Source organism: Lepidochelys olivacea, assembly GCF_965140295.1.
Source record: "Lepidochelys olivacea isolate rLepOli2 genome assembly, chromosome: 9".
NCBI classification, from domain to species: Eukaryota; Metazoa; Chordata; order Testudines; family Cheloniidae; genus Lepidochelys; species Lepidochelys olivacea.
In genome coordinates, this window is record NC_140419.1 from 75,547,116 (window position 1) to 75,567,445 (window position 20,330).

Consider the following 20,330-nt stretch of genomic DNA (forward strand, 5'->3'; position numbering starts at 1 on the left):
CCATCACAGATGGGTAAAATGCCTTGGTGCTAGGGCTGGTCAAAAGCTGTCCATCCAAACTGTTTTTAGAATTCTTTTTGCAAACAGTGTCTGTTTTCTGTGGAAAATTTAGACTTTTCTTTGGAAAAACACCCCCCTACTCCTCCAAATTGAAAATTTTCTGGCTCCAAACTGAAAAAAAATTAGTTTCCAGATGAAAATGCTCAGGTTTCTTTTGACAAAACAGAGAACATTTCTGCAGGAAAAGGACCCATTATACAACCACTTTTACTTAAAAAACCTGTGCTTGAAGTATCACCAATGTCAGGAGAAGTGAATGGTGAACCAGAGTGACCACAATGTTGGGGCTTATGGAAGGGTGTGCTTAAGCAACTGGTATATATTAAGGTGTTAGCACTGGTCCTGGGGGCCCAGGGCAGCTGGACTGCGGGGGTCGCAGATCTCAGAAGAGGATGCTAGCCCAGGACCCGCCCCCTGAGAATGTGCTAAGAGACTCAAAACTAGAGACAGTGGCTGGATTCTGCTTGTTGACAGGAAGCTTAAAAGCACACAGGTCCAGTGTGAGAGTGTCCAGTAGGGGGAGCTTACCAGGGCTGTGACAAGCAGTCTAGGCTGAACACTCCTTTCAGCTGCACCTGTGTAGCCATGTTGCATTCTGTGGGGCTCCGCGGTTAAAGCAGACTGTTTATAAGACCATAATTCCAGTGCTCAGTATATTTTTGGTGTTAATTCTTCTGTTGACACATGCGTCAAGCACTCCTACGCTCTCATTTTAAGCACACTAATGCTTATGGAGACTGAAGGTGGGTACTCTGACCAGAGAAGTTTTCTAGTTGTGCGTTTACTAATACAGGCATGTAAAACCGTTTGTTGTTATAAAATTCTCTTGGGGGTAGGGAATGTACAGTTCTGAAGGATTGAAACTTCCTGATTAAACAGATGCTTTGGCATGTTGCTTTACTCCTGGAATTGGATCAGAAATTCTCTGGCCTCGATGGAATAAGCAAAGTATCCACAGATCTTATGGGGTACTCAAAAAATGTTTTTCAAACAGTCATTGTGTAGGTAGCTGCTAAGAATTTCCTTTAATTAGCATAAAAGGAAACACAGGACCAACTCTTGCAGTCCTTTGTCCTAAAGACAAAACTGCCATTGACTTCAAGAGGAGTTTGGCCTGAATAAAAATTTGGCACAGAGCATCTATTGACCCTCCCTGGATATAAGGGAGATGGGTCTGGCTCTGGCTCTGTAGGAAGACAGACTAACCCTAGGAATAGTCAAGCTTGCCTATGAGGCTTGGCCTCGAATTTGTTATACTGATATTAGTTTCTTTGTTTAAAAAGTCAAACTCCAGGAAAGGTGTGAGTTTGCTGAGAGTTGGGGAGAGATAGATTTTGTGTACCGATGATATGGGGGCTAGTGAAGTGCAGAAACAGCCAGGCAGAGGGGAAAGATGGTGCAGTGATTAGGGCACTAGCCCAGGATTTGGGACACCTGCATTCAATTCCCTGCTCTGGCACATTCTTCCTATGTGACCTTGGGCATGTCACTTGGCCTCTGTGTGCCTCCCTCTACCCTCAGTAAAATGGGACTATTGTATTCTTCAGCCTCAAGGGTGCTGGGAGGATAAATACATTAAAGACTGTGAGGTGCTCAGTTACCACAGCAATTGGGGCTAGATAAGTAACATAGATTGGTTTTATTTTATCTTATCTAAAAATATTGCAAATCCCTGTAGGTGTGTGCTGTGAGTATATATGTATGTGCTGCAGTCCTGTGCTGAGACTGCTGTGGAAATTGCCTGCTCTTTGTCTGTGCACGTTCTCCTTTTGGTGATTTTGCAGTCTATTTTGATTGGCTATTGAAAATGTGTACTTTCAGTAGAACCCTGCAAGGCCTTTCTGCATCTGACTGATTTCCATCCTTTGGGCTCTGTCCTTCAAACATGTATCATAGGAAAGAGGAAAGCACGCTTGGAACTGCTAAAGAACAGCCTATAATCAGAAAAGTGTATTCACCTTCCTCCTGTGGCAAGTACACTTTACTGTCTCCTAATAAACCAGCTATGTGAACTGATACTGCAAATAACATCCTCGTGTGTATGCTACAAATAGAGAAAAGAGTAAGAGCCTGATCCTGAAAAACCACATTCATATGAGCAAGGATTATTCATAGAGCTTGTCCCTGCAAAATCTATTCCTAGCAATTTTTTGCCCTTCCTACTGGGCATTTTTGCTTGGTGTCTGCATATTAGATCCATGCATGGTGGTATCTAATGCTGCAGCTACCTGTTACAACGTGATTGTATTGAGTAATCTACCACTATGCCAAAAATATGTATATATAGAATAAGTTAAAATATGAGTGGTTTGAATGCACAGTAGCAGAACTTAGTTCTGTGTGTGTAATTTACTGGCTCAGTGTGATCACATTTCCTTCTAGTGGCCGACTTAGCAACCATAAAGTCTGCTACTTACAGCTAAATGAGTTCTCGGTTAGCTCAAATGGTAGAGGCCTGTGATGTTCGTGCTTATGGTCTCATTTGGGTAAGATTTTAAAAGAACTATGATATGAATGGGACTACGTGTGCTTAAAGTTAGGCATGTGCTTAAGTGCTTTGTATGTGGACATTAGCTGGTAGCGTGGCTTTGTCTTAAGGGGAAAAAGTTAGGCAAAATTTTTCAAATCTGGGTCTTAAGAATTAAAGATTCCTAAATCCATATTGAGATACTTAAACAGAAGATATTGGAGTGCCTGAGTTTAGGCATCCCGATTAGAATATTTTGGCCAAAATCTAGGTAATCTTTTAAACAGTAAGGATTGTTTTCTTACACTGAGAAATTTAATTATGTACCTGTCATAAGTAATTTCTATTAAGATTAGTCATTTCTATTATGCCTGCTTTGCAATGTCTGTATGTTAAGAAGGTGATTCTCATTTGTAAATAATTCTGATGTTTCTTCCTATCGGCAAGGTTGAGGGGATTGATCAAAACTAAGTCTTATTCAAATGAATGCACACAAACAATCTCAGCCAGTAAACAGAGTGACCTGGGAAATATATCCCTGTTTAAAATTCTTCTCATTTGTTCTCCTCATTAAATGTTTATTATAAACTGATAATGTAACCCTTAAAATGGGAATGCCAACAGTTGCTAAAAACACTAGTGGGTTTTTAATTCTAGAAATGTAATGATCTATAACAAAAGCTTTTAAAAAGGTCCTTTGTCATGTCAAAATAAAATAGCACTTTTTTCATTTTTTAAATCGATTCTGTTGTCTACCAGTTAAATTGTCCACAAAATCGTTATTATTAATTTAAGTAATGAATGATTGAAATGTTAAAGGGAAAAAAAAAGCTGCATCCACTTTTCTTAGTCTATTGTTACTGCCAATATACTGAGCTTGGATAAGTAATTTCAGCTTTTTTTCATTTATTTAATATTTCTTAGATTGGTATCTGTTTAAGTCATAACAGGTTACCTCTGCCAATAGGCAAGTGCTGTAGAATTTACTACAGTAAAATGCAGGCATGCCTCATGTATCCTTAATTTATTTTGAGAGATCCCATCTTTTATCTATAGAATCCTGCTTTCTCAGCAGGATGAACTTCTCTGTGAGAAAGTAAATTGGTTCTAATGTGGCAGAAGTCCCAGCAAGCAGTGCTTATAATTATCCGTTCTGATGTATCACAGAAATGGGTGAAAGAGTTAAGTCAGCCTTTAGTATCGTCCATAATTATACCTGGTCAATTGTCTCCAACTAGAAACTTGCAATTTCTTACCACTTACTTGGTTTCACAGAATGAAGAGGATTCACTGCTTTTTGCCAACATTCAGATCTGTTGTTTACAATTTCAAGAAAATTGCAGACACTTGGTGCTACTGAATGCTCAGGTTTCACACTGAATTTGCATGTGCTAATCTTGTAGCATGCTTTTTTTCCCCCTTTTACTGATTTGTCCAAAAACCTTTGTTTTCCAATCTTGAAGCTAGCTGGGCTGTGCTGTGCATTCCTAGTATTGTATGGTGACTCAGCGATTCAAAGGCTCTTGATCTTTAAAGGATGGTAATTCATCTGTATCAGTACATACTCCACAGCTTTCTGAGCTTTCCAATAGACTAAAAAAGTAAGCTTCAAGTACATGTCCATTGTAATAAAACGGATCAAAAATAGTAGCAGCAACATTGTGTAAGACAATGCTGTGTATTTGCTTATGAAATAGTCGGTCTTTGTTAGTAGTGTGAATGCTCGATACGGAACAAGACTATATCTTCACTGAAAAGATTCCAGCAAATTTTGTAATTGGAAGATTTATTTTTTAATTTAAAAAAAAATGGATGCACTGTAATAAACTGATTCTGATTGACCAAGCTTGACAGACTATAATTCTTTACTTTAAAGGTGCTTTAGTGAAGTAACATCCCAGGTGACAGGTATATAGTGTGCGAATCATTACAGCCAAGTATGCAAGTGAAGTACAGAGATGAAACTCTTGATTTTACTTTGAATGTCCTTGCATAACTGTCTCTCAAGGCTAGAAGTTTGCTCCCATTTATGTCAATGGGAGTCTTTCCATTCATTTTACTGGGAGAAAAAAAGGACCCCGGGGCCTGCTCCAGCACATTTTGATATTGGTCTGGAAGATTTTAGTTAAAAAATACTTTATGAATAGAAAAATATTGATTGATTACTTCTAGCTTAAGACATTAGTAGCATACTTTTAGGTAATAAACATATGCTTTGAAGACTGAAGTATTGAAAATTGGTTGATTGCTTGTTTAGCATTTTGTTGAATGCTGCAAAACTTGGTGATTTTGCTTTACAAGGGAATATCTGTAGGTCTTGATTCATGCTGGTCATGAACAGGGTTTTGTCAGAAAATGCTGACTCATCAAACCTGACTTGTTTTATGGAACTGTACTGGGTTTGACAAATCACAGACAGGATTCTCACAGAACCCTCCTGCTTTCCTGCAAGCCAGATGGACCAGCTGCAAGGTACCCCAGACTTCCAGTCTATGGCTCCAGGGCAGCCCCACCATGTGGGTAGCTTCAGGGCTGGGGACCCCAGGACTTCCAGGCCCTCTGCCATCGAACAGGGAGGCTGAAAGCCCTAAGAACCCCAACTTGAGACACAGGGCCTGGAAACCTTGGTTCTCAGGCTCCATACCACAGAGCCAGAGGCTTGGAAGCCTTGGGACTGCCCTATGTTCTGTGCTTAAGAATCTGGGCAAGTACTAGTAGCCATGCAGGTGGTAAAGGCTAGTGGCTTCCTCCCCACTTACTTTCCTGAATATCCTCACTGAGTTAGGTTACAATCTGGCCCTTTGGGCTCAATCTTAAGGTCCTTTTGCAAGCAGAACTCTCTATTGCGTCGATGGGAGCACAGTGCATGAAACAGGACCATCTTGTTCTTGCTCTTATGATGACGCAAAGTAATAAGAAATGTAGATTTAATCACCATGAAAGTTTGCATTTGTATGCATCTTAGAAGGGAACAGGCTATGTTTGAATTCTGCTTATATTAATTTTTCTGTTAGTATGTTATTTGTAGTCCAGGAAACTAGAAAGTGTAGATGCTAAAGGCAAACGGGACTGCTTAAGTTATAGATAACTTAACACCTGTAAATTCCAATATATAAAATACTCCTCTCCTTTCACAAACATACACACAAGAAAGGAGGGAAGATAGACCTAACTGTGTCTTATTGAACTTGATGACTGTCTTATAGTAATCACACTTTACCTCACTGAACTGTCCTCTTTCCACCATAAGCCTTTTTATTTGTGAAATATTGTAGATATGGTATTTTATGCTATCAGTAGTTTCCACTGGATATCATTATGGTGCTTTTGTTAACTATGAAATTATTGTGTAGCTCTGTATGTATGTGTATGTAAACAAATATTTTTCAGTTTAGTTTGTCTTGTTATTGAACTGTCTGTATACATCAGTATTTTTAAATGTTTTTATTATGCTAAATTATTCATTGAATAACTTCAGTAAATAATTCTTGGTCCACATCTTGTTCATGACCAGTTCATTGCTAGCATTCAATATTTTAAACTCATGTTGTTTTGATTGGAGACAGAGGTCACATGGTACGTCTGTTCCCTGGTTGCATGAGTTTAGCCCTTAGACTTAGGTTTCCAGTGTGAGTACTCATGGGTATTCATTCAAAATTCATTTTCTGTAGCTATTCTGCAATATTCACTTAAAATTTGTTCTTTCATTGAATATTCCTGCCCTGAAGTAATTTTCTAGAATATTCAGAGAACAAAGAGAAATGGGATTTGAAGAAACTGAAGCATCCAAATGAATAATCCGTTATTTTTTGGTTTACAGTCACCCAGCTCTACTGAGTGGTGATAATGCTTTGCACTTCTACAGCACCTTGTGTCCATAGTTCTCAAAGCTTATGCAGACATTATATGAGAGAGAGAGAGAGAGAAAAGAAGTCACTTGGCCAGCATGACATTGTGGCAGACAACCTGGCCTGATTAGAGGTTTGTGATACAATCTCTCCTTGAGCTTTCTAGTGAATACAGGCTACATGCACTTACTCCATCTGCTGCTCTGACATGCTCTGAGGCCTGGTGTGGAAGTAGACAAGGCATTGGCCCTGCCTCCTCCCTGGCCTCTTTCTGGTGTCCTTCACACAGAGAAGCAGCCTTTCTGCTCCCACAAGTGCAAAGACTACAACTGTGGCAGGTCCCTGGGGGCTGCACAAAGGAAGGGAGGGTCCTTGCGCCTTCCTGTCCAGATATGTAAGGGTAGCCAGAGTCTGGCCCCTCGTGAAACAACACAGCCCAAGAGTCTTGATGCTGTTCCCTGCTCTAACCATTAGGCATCATTACCTGCCAGGCTTTGAGAAGCATGTTATCTACTGTGTTAAGTTCAGAAGGTCATCGCATCACCCATTAACAGTAAAATAGGGTGCATTTTATTATTTTTAGTATCTGTAGAAGGATTTATATATAAAATAAAAATGACATCTACTATGTTTCATAGAAAAATATTACTACTATTATCAGACAAATTGAACAGTCTCAGTGCAAGTATTTAAAGTAGTGGTACACAGTAGTAATATAAACAGTTGAATTTATCTGAGACTTAAATAAACCACAATTCATGTGAAGACACTTCACTATGCATTTTGAGTGGTTCTTAGGAAGAGTTTATAAGCTTATAATAACATTTGGTCATTATTCTTCTATCATGTGTTCTCATTACTTCACAAGGATTAATTGGCTGACGGTCATATATATGTATTAACGGGTGCCAACTGTACTTTTTCAACATCATCAGTATTTACTCTGATTGCCATGTTGAAGATAAATACCTAATTTTACCATTAAATGGTTCTAAATGGCAAGGGTTTCCAACAAAATACAATAGTGGTAATATGACTGGATGTAGTAAAGCTGTAATCTTGGGCAACCAATATTTAATAATAAATATGGAATAAGTTATTCTTGCTTAAGGTTTTACAGCAACTGTACTTGGTATTGATACTTGATATGTAGTCTGAATATTAGGTTTTGTCAATTTTTGTTTTCTATTCTACATTATTTTTTTAAAAATATTAAACAGTAAATAATATTTCATATTAAACACACATTTTTCTACATAGCCCCAGTTGCTAAAATAGGGCACTGTCCATGATACATTTCTCTTCTGATTTTGTTTCCATTTTATCCATTTTTTACATTTACTGCTTAAAGAAGATGCTTAAAATGGTGTCTTCCCCACTATCTGAGGTAGTATTATGGATGGTGGGTGACTTTAAGAGACTGCTCTGTGACAAAGTTCAGCTTTATTTGTCTACTACCTGCTAGGAAAGTGATAAGTGCCACTGAGAGACTAAAAAGTTCATTCTCTCTAGCAAGGTTACTCTTCCTGATGAGCATTAAAAGATAGCTTTAAGCCATTCACAATTATGACCTTGACTAGGAAAATGTAAGTTAATAAGGCTTCAACAAATTATGGTCTTTTTGGTCGATTTGCCTAGTGAACTGTTAATTGTAAAACTGAAAGACATTATGTTCAGCTTTCTCTACCACATCTTTTGTGTTTTAACAGTGACACTTCATTGAGTGCAATTAACAAAGCCTAGGAGATTTATTAACACACTTCTTCATGGCCAATGATCCATTCCACTTAAGACATAACACTGTAAAATGCACATTATCTCCTTTTGGCACTTACAATAATGCTTCATGAACTAGGAAGGCATATGTTAAAGCAGATAAAATAGCATTATTAGCTGACAAATCTTACAATTTATTAGACAGTTAATTTATCAGCTTAAAAGACACTTAAAACAGCTGTGCATTTAATGTCTTTTTAATGTATCCAGTAAAACTTGCATAATTGCCTGTAGTGCAATTTATTTTTAGCTATGTTGCAAAATGTCTGCATTTACTGTTTACATCTTCTTTAATTTTTCCTGCAAGGCTCATCTCATCTAGGCACAAGCCCTAACAATGAGGGCAAATGATCAGATGATAAGACTTCTTGTACAAATGGCTACCCATGAATGAACTATTCAAAACTACATGCTGAGCTGGACCACAGAGTTTTAGCACTTTATCTCCACCCCAAGGGCAAAAGAGAGGAAAAAAACAGGGGTGCCTCAGACAGCACTGTAGTCATGGACTGCCAAACACGACACATCAGAGACTGACAATGTCTGCCTTTACTGGCATTAGCATTTGGAGCCCATTCTGAGCCACATGTCTGGGGTGTAAACTAACAAGGCTCCAAGACTACATTAGCAGAGGTGTTTCATTTTATAATTAAGGTAACTGCTCCCTGCAGATCAATTGTATCAGACATAAGTACTATCCATGAAGAAAGTGTCGGAGAGGATACAAATTTAATGACTCTGATGCATAAATTGCCTGTGTTTGTTTATTGCTCTCTAATTTAATGGAACCTTTGTTAAATGTTTCTGGCTTTTTTTTTTTTTTTAAACAGGCTCATAGTAATGATTTCTGTGGGACTGAAGGGTGCTTATTATGAAAATAAAAAGTCAAACATAGCAGTTTTCATTAATTAAATGTCATATTAGTTTTCATCTTTTATAAATATTGTATATAATCCACCTACAGTAAGAAACCAGGTCTGCAGATGATGCCCTGTGTTGTCCAAGTGTTAAAAAGGGCTATTTTCTTCCTCTTGCAGAAATCAGATCTGGATGTGAACTTTGCAGATTTGGACTGTCTCAATAATTTACGAAAAACAAGAGGGTAGTCAATTTACAAGAAATAAATGGGTAAGCACTAAAGATGGTTTTGGATAAAATATAAACATCCCCTTCTTTGAAATGACTCCTCTTTTTTGTAACCTGAACTTTTCTGAGGTTCTGTATTTTCCCCCAGACCTTTGCCATTGCAATAGGGACTGGAAGTGAAAGTGAAGAACTTTCCTGTACTATTTCTGACCTGACTACCTGACTAGAAGGCAGATGTGCCAGCCTGCTTGTGATGAAACCTGTTCTCTTGAGATTTCCAGCCCAGTTTTCCAAACTCTTGAGCTCTGAATAGGGAACCAAACTTCTTGGTTTTTATCCAAACCAAAACCCAAGTTCGAGTCCTTTTGAGATCCTCTCCTTCTTGGCACAAACCCATTTGTTCTTAATTCTTAACACAGTTATTAACCCAGAACTCTTGACTAAGATCCATATTGCAAAAGAATAAAACTTCTGTAATAAAAAATTATTCAGTATTTGATTCCTAGTCAACATGAAAGTTACCAGCAATAACTTCTCCCTACCACCATAAGTCACTTCTGCTAGTTGACAATCTGGCAACATGACACATTAATTATCCCACTGAGTGCATATGAAAAGAATAGATGAATCACTGGAGTAAAGAATAATACTGGCACTTACATACCTATGTTCATTAAAACAAAGTTTTATCTATTACATTTTTAATTAAACCTAAACATATAATAGTGCATTATTCATGCAGAGATAGTCATCTAATGAGAACTGCTTTACAGTTTGATTAGTGCAGCATTGTTGACTATTTTATTTCTGTACAGTAAATTGTTGGAGAGTTGTCTTTGTCCCAATTACAGTTCAATTCTGATTCATTCCATTTTCTTGTGGGTAGCAACCAAACTGCCACTGGATGAATCTCAAATAAAGTTATCAATCTGTTTATGGGAGTCTGAATTTTTGTTTTTTTGGTGTTTTGTTAAAACTACGCTCCTACAGTCTTCCTTCTGCTCTCCTCCCCTCTGCCAAGAAGATGCTATTCTTTTTATATTCTTACAATGTGTCATTAAAATATATGTACTTAACTTTATGAAAATGGAAATTAAAGCTAGGGAAGAAACCAAAGAGAAGTTTCTGTTCTCATTTACACTAGTATAAGTCTGAAGCAATGCCACAGGGTGAAACAGAGTTTCTTTGGATTTAAACTGGTATCTTGTAGCAAATGGCAGTCTAGCCGCTAAAATATTTAACTTAAAACTATCCTAATATATTATTAATCTCTTATTTCATAGAGAAGTAAAATTCCATTTTCTGAGCAGATTAAAAATACTCACCTGTAACATTAACACCTTTCTTTAAACCTATATGAGTTCTTGTTAAAAAGTTTTCAATTTTGGAAAAATGATGATATAATCCAAAGGGATGGGGAGTTGGAGAGAATGTGTTTGACAATAAGTAGCCACTCAGCCTTCTAGTTTTGAATATTTCCTGTTTTTTAAGATATGCTACCATAGATAGCAATATTATTTACAGACAGAAGACATACCAGATTATCAAAGTGCTGAGCATCCAACAAACTCCCATTCACCCAAAGAACTGTTGGCTGCTTGGTACTTCTGAAAAATTAGGCCACTTATTTAGGGGTCTAATTATGGACTGAGAAGTCCAACTGCCACAGTCCATTAAAAGAACTTTATATTTCAGGACTCAATTTACAGTCAATGGCTTGTTTCCATCTAGCAAACTGCCAGTATGTGGGGGGAGGGGAGGAAGAACATATGTTTTCCATAAACTCAGAATTCTATCCACTCCAGCGTACCCAAAGCCACCTCAGATGTGGATGGCTGGAAATACAGATTCTGCAGCAGGTTGACCTTCTCTGCAGAAAGCTTATTCATAGAGAGAAGGCAAAGAAGAACTCCCTGCATTCCAGCAAGCTGTTGAGCAGTTCAGGGGGAGGGTGAGCTTCTCTAACTAAGCCCCCTTCCTCCAGTGCTCTAGAAGTCCCTAATTCCTCAGTCTGTCCTTCCTTTTCCAGCAAGGACCATGCAGTTTACAGGAGTTATATGTCCCCTGGATGCTGTTAAAGACCAGTTTAAGAAAAATTACTTAGAAATGGGAGAGCTGTTTCCCCCCACCTTGAAGAGGAGGCCGGGGGTCAGGAGGCCTAGAGAGCTGGATCTTGTTGGGGTTGCCTGTTTTTCTCCTAAAAATATTTTCAAGACCATAGAACAGAGATTCCTTTTCAATGGCATGCAAGAGTACAGAGTTTACAGTTCTTTCTCCCAGACATGCCATATCAAACCAATGCCTTACAGATAACACTGTGAATGGACTACATAAAAGAAGGAGAAACGGGATATTATTTTTAAACACACAGTTCATAAGTGAAGAATAGAGAAGAGATGATAACTCACATCAGGTGAAAGGTCTTATGATTTATGTAATCTCTGCTCCTTCTAGTGAATTACTGAGAGACGGAGCATTTCCTGTATACAGTATCAGGGACAGCATTACTTTATTCCATCAGATTGTTCAACATTGGAATCATTAACGGTTTAAAAAATAAGTGACCGTCCTGCAGTTCTGTTTTCTTTGATTCTGTGCTGCCCCTAAGTTGGTTACTTAAGAAATTACTCTACAGGAGCCTGAAGAAGGATGATCTGCAAGCCAGAGGTCAGTTTTGCTGTCTTTTGATAATATTTTATTTGAGATTATTATTAGAAAAGTATTTTCACTGTTTAATTTCAAGGTTGCTCTGAAGCCCCCAGCTGTCACATTGTGTCATTAGAGGGAGGCTCTGCCAATCTGAATACACTGCTGGGGAATTATTTATTTTTAAAATAATAGCTTGCATGGGTATTTAAGAAGTAAATACTTTGAAGATGTTTCTATTGGCTGTTGGTTTTATAAAAAAATAACATACATTTAAAGAGAGACGGTCACTTTCAGTAAAATGTACTTACTCAGACCTAGGAAGAACATATGCAGAGATCTAGTGGTGGGGAAGACTTGTCCATATCTACTAACTGTTACTGCTGATGTAAGTTTTCAACAAGCAGACTTGGTAGGGTTATGTGATATTATAAAGCCAACCGAGGGCATGTTCAGAAGCTTTCATCGTAGGCCTATCTCTGTTCTCACTGAAGTCAATGTTAAAAAAACTCCCGTTGACTTTACTGGGAGCAGAGGATCCCATCCCAAGCCCCAAGTTTATAGTGCAAAATCTAATATAATTTTGGGTCTCTTTTGCACTCTTTTGTGCATTTAACCTGCATTTATAAAAGATGAACCTGCAGTTAAACCTGTTCTCAGCAAAGGTTGTTTTTCCTTTCTGAGTATCAGATGCTAGATGTTTGTGTTGAAGAGGAAATTAATGGCCTAACTAATAACTATATTGAAAAACAACAGCCACAGTCTGTTTGCTCTTTTAGGTCCCACTCCTACTGAAGTCAAGATCAGGTCACATTTCAAATTTCTGATCAGGTTAGTTTATATCCCAGGGAAATGAATAAAATGAAGATTTACCGACTTTATAAGATGACTTTGTGTACCCCCACCTTTTACAGTCACGGACATGCAGATGAATGGCAAGGAATGACAAACAGTTTATGTCTGAAGGATCATGGGGTGCTGATATTTCTGTGTCTGATACATTACGTGTTATGGAGCATAAGAGTAAGCGGTTAAAGATAAACCATCTCACCTTTGTCCAGTCTCAGATCCAGTGGGTTTTTCACTTTTTTGAAATAGCTCTAGTGCTCTGGCTGGCTCTGATAATGAAATTACTGTCTAGTCTTGGTGGAGCGGGGAGAGAGGGAGCCCAGATTGTAGCAAACAAATGCTAAAAAAGCGATAAATGAATCACAAAAACTTATCTTTAACAACATGTATCATCAATAAAAGTAATGAAGTAGTGAGAACCATTTCAAACCAGCCATACAGTAATTTTATAAGTTGAAATAGCCATGCAGAAGAGGTGTTGTTGCAGAAACTTGACTGCAAAGCCCTTGTTTGCTTCCCTGCAAATATTTTTTAAAACAATTGCAAATTCCCAAAGAAAGATCTTCCAAAACTTTCAAGCTATTATTGCACTGTTTGAGAAGCAATGTTTTCTTATAGATCCCATAAAAACTGCTCTTCGGGGCTATTCATTGAACCCCAAGGGGCAATGGATATCTGCTTGGATATCCACGCTTGGGTTCGTGCTGTATAATATACAGACTAATATGTTGCTCTCCAGTAGCTATCACACCAGGTATATATAAGCCCTACTACTGGGAAAAGCCAATGGATAGTCTTCTCTAGGAGACTTTTGAACCAGAGGGTCTGGACTCTGTTCTCAACACTACATGTGTGGTTGAGCTGAGATGACGATGAAGACAGGGTTTTGCTACAGGAGCTTAAAACAAGCAGCATGCTCTGACAACTAGTTTGATGTAGTACACTTGGGCTCTTTCCAATGAACTATACCAATGATTTTATACATTAACTGGAATTATAGTCAATACTCGGTTCTAAATCTCCATCTTCACACCTGGAATTCACATCCAACAGTTCCTCTTTTGTCCTTGATCCAGCACTGCACCTGAATCCATGGCTCTGAAACTGCCAGCCTGGTGGGATCTTAAGCATACCAACACATTTTCATCATTATTACCAGGTGCATGGAGACATAGTCTAAACTGGTGCCAGTTTAAGAAGAGAATCAGCTTTGAGGTCACACAGTTGATTACCCGAGTGATTACTCTGCTTCATTTATTACAGAGCATCTGTACTTTAGCTCTCATAGCAGTAGTTCTGTCTCACTTTGGAATTAAATTACTATAAGCCAGGTGCATGAAGTACATTTAATTTACAGCATGAAGGAATACATTTGTTATTGCAAGAGTGATACTACCCATAGAACCAAATGGATGGGTGAAAAAAATCTGAACTCTATTCCTCTCCTAATACGCCCAGCATCTTTAGGTAATGATCCTAAAAAGGTAGAGGGAATACATTGCCAAACGTGGCATATGCAGACATAAAAAGGATACATTTCCAGAGCTGTATGGATAATGTCCTGAATTCCCAGAAAAGGTGGACAAAGTTCTGCTTTTTATCTATCAAGCTGACAGGCAATGGACATTGCATGCATAGAGAGATGTTAGATGTCATAATATGCCGCCAAAGTAAAGCAAGAAATTACTGTGACTTTCATCTCAGAGCTCCTGGGAGAAAATCAGGAACAAGCCGGTATGACACTGGATAGAACAAACAGGAGCATGCAGCTTTTTCTTTCTGGGGATAAGCAAATCAAACCACACAGTAAGAGGACTGTAAATTACCTTTTCAGTTTCTAGCATATATTCTCCTCCACTATCCGCCCCTGCTGTACAGGATTCCAGTGTGTGGGAGTGAGAAAAACTGCTCTTTGGGGCTATTCATTGAACCCCAAGGGGCAATGGATATCTGTTTGGATATCCATGCTTGGGTTCGTGCTGTATAATATACAGACTAATATGTTGCTCTCCAGTAGCTATCACACCAGGTATATATAAGTCCTACTACTGGGAAAAGCCAATGGATAGTCTCCTCTAGGAGACTTTTGAACCAGAGGGTCTGGACTCTGTTCTCAACACTACATGTGTGGTTGAGCTGAGATGACGATGAAGACAGGGTTTTGCTACAGCAAAACAAGCAGCATTTTCTGGTTCTGTGTTTGCATCCCTTCCCATGCCGGTGGGGATTACTTATCCAGTAACAGCATGGGTCCTGTGGGAGATGGCCAAAGGAACCATATCAGGGGCTTTCCCTCTGGAGGACTGAAGATTCCCACTTCTGTATGAATTCTCAGGAGTGACCTCTTCCCTGGTCCATGCAGCCCAGCTCCTCCCATCTAAAGGAATAATCCTTTAGAAATTCCTCCAGGTCATCCTTGCAAAATTTCTGTGCCACTCCCTGCCATGTGTTTCTCCATGGAGAAATACTAGTTCTATCTCTAGTAGCATTTCTGTTTCCTTGACTGTGTGTAAGATTCTTCCATTGATGACTTAACATTCTGCCACAATAAGCAGTGTTTAACTGTGAGAAATAATAAAATTAAAGGCTTTATATAGACCGAGAGAACTATGTGGTTAAGATAATTTCTTGAATAATTTATCAAAAAAATCACTTGAAAGTGTCATATACATGCTAGAATATTTCCAGTAGTAGATTTTGTATATATTATTTAAAATAAGTATATACATACCTCAGTATGTTTATGTGTATGTGAAAATGGTAATTTTTGCAGCTAAGAAACAGCATTCTGCATTCAACTAGTACAGGAACCTCATCAGTATAGGGGAAAGTACATTTGTCACTATTACAAGTAGTTAAGGTCAGTGATCTCTTATTGTATACTGAAGGTTTGGGGCCATGACAACTTACTGCATTTACCCAACATGTCACTAGTTAGCTCAATCAGCTTGTTTGGGATCTGGATAGTCTTTTTTCTCTGGGTCACTAGTTCAAATCCAGCTTAGTTCAGTAGTGACCAATAGCCATTACCATATTATTGATACAGTGTGGCCTGTTTAGTTTTTTAGAACATAAATTGTAACATGCTAATTTTTCCTATCTCATACAACTGTCATTAGTTTTGTATTCATATGATGAAATATCTCACCATAGTTTGACTTCAGTGGGGGCAAGATCAGGCCCTATATTATATTTAGCCATTGAGGCTGTGATTTTCAGAGGAGCCTAAGATTAGGTACCCAACTCCCACTGAAATTCCCTTAGACTCCTTTGAAAATCATAGCCTTAATTATTATTACAAAACACAAATGGGTCATCTTAGTTTGTAAAGACTTTAACTATTGATAAACCATGTCTCAGTCTATGAAGCTAAATAGTATTGATTAAGAGCACTGATAACAGATCACTGAGAATTAACATCAGTGAGAGACCTCCTCCACAACCTGCTCAGCTTCAAACACACAGTTTCAGTTAAAGACCATAGTACGTCCACATACTTTGATCCTATAAAGAACAAGATAAATAATCTAAGTGAGCCCTCTTTTGTCCTGTCCACACTAGTGCAAGGCAGATGACTGTGGAGTTCTAAACACCTTAGGCAGGAACATTTTGCTCTGTTCAAGTTACAGGAATGAGCTTAGGCGTGAAATGCCAAACCACAAGAAATTCAACTTTCTGGAATTCTGATGAGCTCAAAATAGGACCCTTATTTGCAGACAGTTGTGTTGCTTTCAAATAAAACTAGGTCTATTTCCAAGTGAAAACGATCAGAAAGGAGTTAATTATTCAAGCAAAATTAGCAGTTACATCCAAAAGATTCAAATCTTTTTTTCTTCAATATTTTCTTCAATAAACACTATGTCCACTGGACCCTTTGTTTCCCATCTTTTAACAAGTTACCGATTCATCAGAGGACCTTCCCTTTTATCCTTCTTATCCTTACTTTGGTTAAGTGCCTTAGGTGTGGGACCTTGTCAAAAGTTTTCTGAAAGGCCAAGTACACTATATCCACTGGATCACCTCAACCAAAACAGAACCAGATTGCTAGCATGTAAAATTAAAAAGGTTGTAGAGGAGTTTTTAAACTAAAGAATGGTACAGAGGAGCACACCGTATGGACAGACACATCCATTGAGGAGGATTTATTAAAAGGGATAGTCTATATCCCAGTAAAGAGGAGAGGATAGAAGTTAATAAAGAACAGGTAGGAACTGAAGAGAAACAGTCACATGAAAGAGTCCCATTCAATTACATCACATGAAGGCAGACAACTAAACATTACAAGCAGTTATAAAATTTATCATACAAATGCAAGAAGTCTAAATTCTAAGATGGCTAAAGTAGAATGTCTGTTATTAAATGAGTATAGTGATATATTAGGCATCACAGAAACTTGGTGGAATGATAATAATCAATGGGATATGGTAATATCAGGATACAAAATATATAGGAATGACAGAGTAGATCACACTGATGGGGGAGTGGCACTATATATGAAAGAAAGCATAAAGTTAAATATAGTAAAAATCTTAAATGAATCAAACAGTACCATAGAATCTCTAGGGATAGAAATTCTAAGGTTGGATAATAAGAGTAAAGCATATACTACCAACCCCCTGACCAGGATGGTGACAGTGATTGTGAAATTCTCAGGGAGATTAGAGAGGCTACAAAAACAGAAAACCCAACAATAATGGAAGATTGCAATTATCCCCATATTGATTGGGAACATGTCACCTCAAGGCAGGATGCTGAGAGAAAATTTCTAGACACCATTAATGATTGTTCCTTGGAGCAGCTGGTCCTGGAACCTATAAGGGGAGAGGCAATTCTTGATTTAGTACTAAATGGTGCAAAAGATCGGGTCCAAAAAGAAAATATAGCTGACCCACTTAGTAATAGCGACCATAATGTAATTAAATTTAACATTCTTGTAGGAGGGAAAATACCAAAGAAACCCTCCACCGTAGCATTTAACTTCATAAAGGAGAACTGAGGAGGCTAGTTAAATGGAAATTAAAAGGAACAGTCACAAGAGTGAAATGCCTGTAAGTTGCACGGATACGTTTTAAAAACACCATACTAGGGGCTCAAACTACATGTATACTCCAAATAAACAAAAAACAAAAAAACAGTAAGAGGGCCAAAAAAAAAAGCGCCACCATGTCTAAACAACTGAATAAAAGAGGTGGTTAGAGACAAAAAGACACCCTTTAAAAACTGGAAGTCAAATCTACTGAAGAAAATAGACAGGAACATCAACTCTGGCAAATCAAGTATAACAAGTGTAATCAGGCAGGCCAAAAAAGAATTTGAAAAGCAGCTAACAAAAGACACAAACTAATAGCATTTTTTTTTAAAGTATATCAGAAGTAGGAAGCCTGCCAAACAATCACTGCGGCCACTGGACGATTGAAGTGCTCAAGGGGCATTCAAGGAAGACAGAGCCATTGTGGAGAAGTTAAATGAATTCTTTGCATTGGTCTTCACTGCAGAGGATGTGAGGGAGCTTCCCACACCTGAGCCATTTATTTTTTTAGGTGACAGATCTGAGGAACTGTCCCAGATTGAGGTGTCAGTAGAAGAGGTTTTGGAACAAATTGAAAAATTAAACAGTAATAAGTCACCAGGACCAGATGGTATTCACCCAAGAGTTCTGAAGGAATGCAAATGTGAAATTGCAGAACTACTAACGGTGATATGCAACCTATTGCTTAAATCAGTCTTTGTACCAGATGACTGGCAGATAGCTAATGTGATGGCGCTTTTTAAAAAAAGTCTCCAGAGGAGATCTGACTGGTAGGCCTAACTTCAGTACCAGGCAAATTGGTTGAAACTGTCAGACACACAGATGAACACAATTTGTTGGGGAAGAGTCAATATGGCTTTTGGAAAGGGAAATTATCCCTCACCAATGTATTAGAATTGTTTTGACGGTGTCAACAAACATGTGGACAAGGCTGATCCAGTGGATATAGTGTACTTGGAATTTGAGAAAGCCTTTGACAAGGTCCCTCTCCAAAGGCTCTTAAGCAAAGCAAGGAGTCACAGAATAAGAGGGAAGGTCCTCTCATGTCCTCTCGTGGGTCAGTAACTGGTTAAAAGATAGGAAACAAAGGGCAGGAATAAACGGTCAGTTTTCACAGTGGAGAAAGGTAAATATTGGGATCTTCCAAAGATCTGTACTCGAACCAGCACTGTTCAACATATTCATAAATGATTTGGAAAAAGGAGTAAACAGTGAGGTGGCAAAATTTGTGGATGATACAAAATTACTCAAGATAGTTAAATTCAAAGCAGACTGCGAAAAGTTACAAATGGGTCTCATTAATGTGCAACAAAGTGGCAGATGACATTCAGTGTTGATTAATGCAAAATAATGCACATTGGAAAAACATAATCCCAACTATACATATAAAATGATGGAGTCTGCATTAGCTGTTACCTCTCAAGAAAGAGATCTTGGAGTCATTTTGGCTAGTTACCTGGAAACATCTGCTCAATGTGCAGTGGCAGAAAAGTTAACAATGTTAGGAACCATTAGGAAAAGGATAGATAATAAGACATAAAATATCATAACAACACTATATAAATCCATGGTATGCCCGCATCTTGAATACTGCCAGCAGTTCTGGTTGCCCCATATCAAAAAAGCTATATTAGAATTGGAAAAGGTGCAGAGAAGGGCAACAACAATGATTAGGGGTATGGAACAGGTTCCATGTGAGGAGGGATTAAAAAGACTGGGACTGTTCAATTTGGAAAACAGAAGACTGAGGGGGGATATGATAGAGGTCTATAGAATCATGAATGGTGTGGAGAAAGTGAATACGGAAGTATTATTTACCCCTTCACATAACACATGAACTAGGGGTCACCTAGTGAAATTAATAGGCAGCAGGTTTAAAACAAACATAAGGAAGTACTTCTTCACACAATGCACAATAAACCAGTGAAACTCATTGCTAGCAGATGTTATGCAGGCCAAAAGTATAACTGGGTTCAAAGAAGAATTAGCTAAGTTCATGGAGGGTAGGTCCATCAATAGCTACTAGCCAAGATGGTCAGGGACACAACCCCATGCCCTAGATGTCCCTAAACCTTTGACTGACAAAAGTTGAGACTGGACATCCAGGGGATAGATCACTTGAAAAATTACTCTATTCTGTTCACCCCCTCTGAAGCATCTGGCACCGGCCACTGTCGGAAGACAGGATACTAGGCTAGATGAACCATTGATCTGACCCAGTATGGCCATTCTTATGTTCAAAATGGAAGCAAAATTTGAGTGACAGGCAAATTACACACACAGAAATCACATTTTCATGTTAAATTCTATGGCGCAAAACCATTACTTCATTATTATTTATAAAGGTGGATAGAAATAAATATCTTTACAGGTGGGAGAGAAATATCAGACACACGCAAATATGAGATTTTAATATATAGAATACACATTTAAATTTTTGTAAAAACAATTTCAAGAGGTCTGCCTTAGTAAAGGATTGTGTTGTTTTATGTAATAAGAAAAGAAGTACTGTAATTCTGCAAAGTTTTGGTGGTTTGAAAATCAGAAGACGAAAAAGGGGTCTACCTCC

At 38.2% G+C, this 20,330-nt stretch overlaps 1 protein-coding gene across 26 annotated transcripts in view; it reads left to right on the forward strand.

Annotated features, from left to right (window-relative positions):
• The window catches only part of LOC311526465 (uncharacterized protein), a 257,232-nt gene that overhangs the window by 204,216 nt on the left and 32,686 nt on the right, over nucleotides 1–20,330 (forward strand). For 20 of the 26 annotated variants that reach the window (XR_014713014.1, XR_014713015.1, XR_014713016.1 and 17 more), the window contains one exon: nucleotides 9,189–10,221. Coding sequence is in view for 16 of the 26 variants with exons in the window: in XM_084639540.1 (XP_084495666.1) it covers nucleotides 9,189–9,257 (69 nt within the window). In the remaining 10 variants the exon portion in view is untranslated. Of the gene's footprint in view, nucleotides 1–9,188; nucleotides 10,222–11,758; nucleotides 11,841–20,330 lie in introns of those variants that run through there. The other 6 variants (XM_084639542.1, XM_084639544.1, XM_084639543.1 and 3 more) reach the window with 5 other exon arrangements.